Genomic DNA, 7072 nt, shown 5'->3' with positions numbered 1-7072 from the left:
CAACGCAAGCTCAAGAGGTAGCAATGCTCGCTTGGCTTCAGCTCTCCGTACTCATGGCTTCGCTCCTTCGAAGGCTGACACTTCACTGTTCATGTTTCAGCGCCCGAGTACGACTATGTACTTGCTTGTGTACGTGGATGACATTATCCTGGTCACCTCTTCTCCAACGGCTTCCGATGCTCTTGTGACTACACTTGGCACAGATTTTGCAGTTAAGGATTTGGGATATCTTCACTTCTTCCTAGATATTGAAGTCGCTCATCAGTCTGATGGCAGCTTGGCTCTCACCGAGAAGTACTCTCTTGATCTTTTGCGCTGTGTTGGTATGCTCAAGTGCAAGCCATCTCCTACACCCATGTCTTGCACCGACAAGCTTTCAGTTGCTGATGGTGCTCTTCTATCTCCTGAGGATGCGACTGAGTACCGGAGTATTGTTGGTGGCCTGCAGTATCTGACCATCACGCGTCTTGATCTCTCCTTTACGGTTAACAGGGTGTGCCAGTATCTTGACGCGCCTACTGATATCCATTGGTCTGCTGTGTAGCGCATACTGCGTTATGTGCGTCTCACTCTCTCTATGGTCTCCACCTGCGCCCTAGTTCCTCTGGAGTTCTTTCTGCATTCTCAGATGTTGATTGGGCCGTGTGTCCAGATGATAGGCGATCTACACGGGGATATGCTGTGTCATTGGGTCCTAATTTGATCGCCTGGAGTGCACGCAAGCAAGCCACTGTTTTTCGCAGCAGCACACAAGCCCAGTACAAGGCGGTTGCCGATGCGACTGCCGAGCTTATATGGATTGAGTCCCTACTTCAAGAGCTGGGAGTTGCCCAACCACTTCCTCCGGTCCTTTGGTGCGACAACATCGGTGCTACGTTTCTATCGACAAACCCGATGTTTCATGCATGGACCAAACATATTGAGATTGACTATCATTTTTGTGAGGAAACGTGTTGCACAGAAGCTAATACAAGTCAGATTTATCTCTTCTAAAGATCAACTTGCAGACATCTTCACCAAGCCTCTACCTTCTCCCATGTTTGAGGTCTGTAGACCCAATCTCAACCTTCTAGACGCTCGAGGAGTGAGTTGAGATTGAGGAAGGGTGTTAGACTTTGTATAATAGCTCAACTGTGTAAATTCATACCGTATTGATATAGGACTTGATTGTACATTGTACATCATTACATATGAGATAGGCCAGCCCATAAAGGGTTGAGTCAGTTTCCACAAAACCTACATTTTACAGAAACTATGTTATTTGACTATATGTTTGAATGCAAAAGCAATGCAAAATGAGCTATTTGTTGAAATAGGACGGCCAGCCGGCCACGCCGGCACATACAGATCGACGCGTTTGACGCAATGCAGACCCAATTCTAAAACAGAACGGACTTCGGACAGATGGTCAACCCAAACAGACAAAAAACGAACAAAAATGTCGTCCGTTTATGTCGGTCCGTTGAAGTTGCTCTAAATGAGAGGGTATATGTACTCTGTCTAGTCCAGATGAAATCCCTTCGAACTGAACATCGCTGAAAACACAAGGAGGTTCATCCGCAGAATCCAGAACTCGAACCATGCAAAAGAAATACTCCCTCCGTTTCTAAATATAAGTCTTTAAAAATGTTTCATTAGTGGACTACATACGAATGTATATATATATACTTTAGAGTGTAGATTCATTCATTTTACTTCGTATGTGGACTCCTAGTGAAATATCTAAAAGACTTATATTTAGGAACGGAGGGAGTAAAAAAGAAATCTCTACTACTCTACACAAACGCGTGGATCATGGACGGATCGGAGGCCCAAATCTTCGGCAGAGCCATCGTCAATCAATGCACGCACACCTCATCTTCCGTACTTTTCAATCCACAAAAAAGAGAGCTCATCCCTCGTCAATAATAAACAAACGAAAAGAACAAACCTACGCAATAAAATAAAAATAAAAATAACAACGGGACCCCTTTGCATCGATGACGCCATTGGGAACGTTCGCAGGCGGCCAGCCAGCGCGATCGGAATGCACAAAGTCGTCGCCCGGACCGGACCGGACCCCGCGACCCGTTCCGAGCCCACGGACCCAAACGGGCCGCCACCGGCACGTGGACGGGGGCCGCGGGGGCGCGCACCGGCCCCCGTCCGGTTTCCCATCCAGGTGCGTCCCCCCGTCCGCATTCCATTCCCCAACCCGTCCCCGTCCCCGTCCCTTCCATCGCCTGGCCCTCGTCGATACAACCAAGCCAATCAAATCCCCCTTGCCTTCCTCCTCCTCCTCCACCCCGTCTCAGATTCCAAACGCCGCGTGCCCGCGGAATCCCCAAACCCCGACCTCCCTCCCCGAGCCGGCCCATGCTTCCCTCCGCCGCGGCCCCGCCCACCCCCGCCGCCGCCGCCGCCGCCGCCGCCAGCCTCCGCCGCTGCTGTAGCCTCCGCGCCCCGTGCTGCGTCTGTTGTTGTGGGTGCTGCTGCTGAGCGCTACGGTTGCGGTTTCTCGTGAGGCGATTTGGGGAGAATTTGGAAGGTATGGATCTCTCGCGGCCGGAGTCGTCGGACCTCTCGCTCGGGCTCCACCCGCACGCCCACGCCAACGCCCACGCGCGCGCGCACGCGCGCGCCGCCACGCCGCTGCGGCTGTTCGACGACTCGGACGACGTGAAGACGGAGGGCAGCGTCGGGGGCGGCGGCGGCGGCGACGGCGAGAACGGGGACGACGAGGGCGCCGACCAGCACTTCTCGCTCCTCGGCCACTCGCTCTGCGTCAAGCGCCCGCGCAACGCGCTCTACGGCGGGGGAGGAGGGGAGGCCTCCTCCTGCTCCTCCTCGTCCGCGGCCATGCGCCCCGCGAAGCGCCAGGCGGCGGGCGCGGATCTGGAGGCGCGGCGCCGCGCGGTCCGCGCCTGGGGGAACCAGCCGCTCGCGGAGGCCGACCCGGACGTGCACGCGCTCATGGAGCGCGAGAGGGACCGCCAGGTGCGCGGCATCGAGCTCATCGCCTCGGAGAACTTCGTCTGCCGCGCCGTGCTCGACGCGCTCGGCAGCCACCTCACCAACAAGTACTCCGAGGGCCACCCGGGGGCTCGCTACTACGGCGGGAACCAGCACATCGACGCCATCGAGCGCCTCTGCCACCAGCGCGCCCTCACTGCCTTCGGCCTTGACCCCGCCTGCTGGGGGGTCAATGTCCAGCCCTACTCATGCACCTCCGCAAACCTGGCGGTCTACACAGGGCTTCTCCTTCCTAATGACCGTATCATGGGCCTTGAGCCGCCGTCCGGTGGCCATGTCAGCCACGGGTACTACACGCCTAGTGGTAAGAAGGTGTCTGGCGCCTCCATATTCTTTGAGAGCTTGTCATACAAGGTGAATCCACAGACTGGCTATATTGATTATGACAAGCTTGAGGACCGGGCAATGGATTTCCACCCCAAGATTCTTATCTGTGGTGGGAGTTCCTACCCCAGGGAGTGGGACTTTGCACGGATGAGGCTGATAGCTGATAAGTGTGGCGCAGTGCTCATGTGCGACATGGCGCATATTAGCGGACTTGTTGCAGCAAAGGTACATTGACCTCTGTCAAGGCACATTCGTTTAGTTATCTCACTGTTATAGTTTGGTTGCATATTGTTCTAGATGCACAATGGGTGCCTCTCGCAATAACTATAGCATAGTTTGGTTGCATATTTGTGTTCTAAATGCACAGTGGGTGCTTCTCACAATAGCTATAGCTGGGAAAACCAGTTGTGAACCTGCGATTGCATCTATTGCATTACCTAGTGCTGCATGTCCGTAAGGCAAAGCTGTTGTTTATCTTTGTGCTTTGATAATGTCCCATTTCAAAGATTATCTCCTTGCTTCTGTTATCATTTATTTATAGTCCAGTGAACATGTGTATTGCACTATTGCTTACATTGATTAGCATAGCTTTTTGTAGCAAGACGTGAGGTAATATTATTTGGTTATGTTTGCGCGTCCAGTATAGAACAGCTAACATTTAAATTTGTCGTAGCAAATTGAAGGATTCTTTTTGTAGGTCCTTTGTTCTTGATTTGTTTGGTTTGTGCAAATTCAGGATTGATGATGTAAATTAATTCAAATGACAAGTAATTAGGAGCCTTTGGAGCTCTCTGTCATGGTCATTCAATCCTGGCATGTTGTATTGGTTATCATGGCATAGTTGTAACTTAGTTTAAGGTTGTAGCAGTACAAAAAAATCACCTGTCCCTTATAACACTTCTGTTACAACAAAAGAGTAGTCGCAAATGACAAGCATATTCTCTGGTGTGCCATCTCATTTAGGATTGCATCATATCTTAATTGGCTGATACCTGATGGTTATACAAATACTATGTGGTAATTCTTCTTATGGAGCAGACTTGATATTGTACAAGTTCTGTAAGAACACCATTAAAACTTATTTTCAGCTTGCAAGAATTCTGTTTGTAAGTGATAAATGTTCATATTGATTAAAATGCTACTTGTTTTGTCATGGAAGATTAGAACATTTATTCTTGTTCCTGTACTGTTTGTTGCACTTCCACATTTGTTATCTATGAGCACCCACCTTCTGAAAGATTGTCTGGATTGTTTCTACTGCTTAATCTTGGTATTAGTTCGACTATTTGATGTTCACATCACAGTAAAAAGTTCATTTGTTGCTATTTTCTGAACTTTGTCACACTTTGCTGCTAGCTGAGTACTACTGTCTGCTGATAGCTATTTCTTATTGCTTTCACAGGAATGTCGCAGTCCATTCGACTACTGTGATGTCATTACATCAACTACTCACAAGAACCTAAGGGGTCCTAGAGGTGGAATAATATTTTTTAGGAAAGGGAAGAATATGAGGAAGCGAGGTGGATCTTTTTCTCAAGGGGATGAAAATGATTATGACTTTGAGGATAAGATAAATTTTGCTGTATTCCCTTCACTGCAAGGAGGGCCGCATAATAACCATATTGCTGCTTTAGCGATAACGCTGAAGCAAGTTGCAACGCCTGAATATAAAGCATACATTCAACAAGTTATGAAAAATGCTCAAGCTTTGGCATCGGCCTTGCTCAGAAGAAAATGCAGATTGGTTACTGGTGGTACTGACAATCACTTGGTACTTTGGGACCTCAGAACTTTTGGCTTGACCGGTATAATTCTAACTTCCAATTTGCAGCGTACTTGTATTCTGACTTTGTTATTGCAATGTATCAAGTATTCCCTTAATTGTCTTTTAACAAGATGCAAATTCGGTTTCATATTGACTAATGGACAATAAGTCAGAAAGTAAAATGTTTGTGTATGTGGCTTATGAAGTTGTTCTCCATCATTTTGACAGGGAAGAACTTTGAGAAGGTCTGTGAACTGTGCCACATCTCTATAAATAAGACGCCGATATATGGGGACAATGGTTCAATATCTCCTGGTGGCGTGCGTATTGGTTAGTTCTTATAACATGTCATTTTTTGTAATCTCTTCTTTTCGTTTGTGTATGTGAACAGAAAATAAGTATTTGCCTGCTGCTTATCATCATGGTGCTGTATGGTGCAGGAACACCTGCCATGACTACTAGAGGTTGCCTAGAAGATGACTTCGAGGTGATTGCAGACTTCCTCATCAGGGCGACACAGATAGCTGGCAGTGTTCTGAAACAACACGGAAAAGTGCAGAAGGAATTTCTAAGAGGCCTGGAGAACAATAAGGACATTATAGAGCTCGGTAACCAGGTCGAGGCTTTCGCGTCCCAGTTTGCGATGCCGGGTTTTGATGTATGACTGTTCATATATATTACATCTTCTTGCGGATTGTCCAGATTTATCAGCAAATAGCAACTATTTTGTTATCAGGTTGTTCACACAGAACTGGAAGTTGTTGCTCTCAACAGCAACGGTGTAGAAAACGATTTTTTAGTTGGAAATTGGTTTCGACTCTTTGACTCTCAAGCAATCATGTACAGGTCTATATCCTAAAGTCTTTTGTGATTTATGTATGTAGTGAATCTTCACGTAATGAGTTCTTATATGATATATGTTTTGTCGTGTTTTTGGAACCTGTAGTGTTGTAAGCTCATAGTCCAGACAAATATTTTAGTTTGATGAAATTCGCTGAGCTTTAGGGTGTGACATCTTCTGGATCCTTTTGAGTGTTTTAAGGTATAATTACTTAACTGACAGCTGTTTGTGGATGAAAGGTTACTTATATTGGGTGTGCCGTCTTCTGGAAACATTTGAGTGTTTTATAACTTAATTGCCAGCTGTTCGTGGATGAAAGGTTATTTAGTAAGCCTGTGTTGTTTTATATTGGGTGTGCTATCTTTTCGAACCATTTGAGTGTTAACTATACTCCCTCCGTTTTTAAATACTTGTCTTTTTAAGGTTTCATTAGGAGACTACATATGGTGTATGTAGACATACTTTACAATGTAATTCATTCATTTTGGTTAATATTAGTTTTCTAGTAAAATCTTCAAAAAGACTTGTATTTAGGAACGGAGGGGTAAATGTCAGCTGTCTGTGGATGAATGATTATTTAGCGTTCATTTTATATTGGGTGTGCTATCTGCTGGATGAAAGGTTATGTAGTGAGCTTTTCTTACCGTGTTGTTTAATGATTAACCAAAAGCTTTCACATGCTAACATTATCCTCATAAAAGCTTATAATTAGTATGTACTCCCTCTGTAAATTAATATAAGGATGTTTGGATTACTAAAGTAGTGTTCTGAATGCTCTTATATTAGTTTACGAAGGGAGTATATTTCGTTGGGTTTTTGGAACCTGTTGCGTTCTCGGCTCAGAGTCTGTACGGAATGATCCTAAAACATTTTAGCTCGTTTAACTACATGATGAAATTTGCTGAACTTTTATACTGGGTCGTGCTATTTGCTGAAACCGTTGAGTGCTCCAACTTGCCGTGGAAGGCTATTAGCTGAGAAGGGTACTTCCGTATTCACCGTGCTTTTCTACTGTGTCGTTCCATGACTCGCCGAATGTTATCTCATTGCCTGTAGGGTCAAGAGGTACCGTAGGCTTGGTCTGCATGTAGTATGTTCTCATTGGTCCTGTTTGGATACTCTAACTT

General features: G+C 46.4%; 1 protein-coding gene across 1 annotated transcript; it reads left to right on the top strand.

Annotated features, from left to right (window-relative positions):
- Nucleotides 1-2200: 2200 nt before the first annotated feature.
- Nucleotides 2201-6116, top strand: LOC123444759 (serine hydroxymethyltransferase 7). Its single transcript, XM_045121592.1, has 4 exons — nucleotides 2201-3564; nucleotides 4742-5144; nucleotides 5333-5434; nucleotides 5545-6116. Exons 1-4 carry the CDS (start codon nucleotides 2530-2532, stop codon nucleotides 5766-5768), a joined length of 1764 nt encoding a protein of 587 aa, XP_044977527.1. The 5' UTR covers nucleotides 2201-2529; the 3' UTR covers nucleotides 5769-6116.
- The last annotated feature ends 956 nt before the right edge of the window (nucleotides 6117-7072 follow it).

The sequence above is a fragment of the Hordeum vulgare genome, chromosome 3H (genome assembly GCF_904849725.1).
Source record: "Hordeum vulgare subsp. vulgare chromosome 3H, MorexV3_pseudomolecules_assembly, whole genome shotgun sequence".
Classification (NCBI taxonomy): domain Eukaryota; kingdom Viridiplantae; phylum Streptophyta; class Magnoliopsida; order Poales; family Poaceae; genus Hordeum; species Hordeum vulgare.
The sequence above is the reverse complement of the archived record's forward strand: the minus strand, read 5'-3'. Positions and strand labels throughout refer to the sequence as shown.

Excerpts from the sequence above, each read along its gene's own strand:
- LOC123444759 (XM_045121592.1), top strand. The coding sequence starts at position 2,530 with ATGGATCTCTCGCGGCCGGAGTCGTCGGACCTCTCGCTCGGGCTCCAC. Across the intron at positions 3,565-4,741 it reads GCGGACTTGTTGCAGCAAAG|GAATGTCGCAGTCCATTCGA; the intron begins GTACATTGACCT and ends TTGCTTTCACAG. Across the intron at positions 5,435-5,544 it reads TCCTGGTGGCGTGCGTATTG|GAACACCTGCCATGACTACT; the intron begins GTTAGTTCTTAT and ends TGTATGGTGCAG.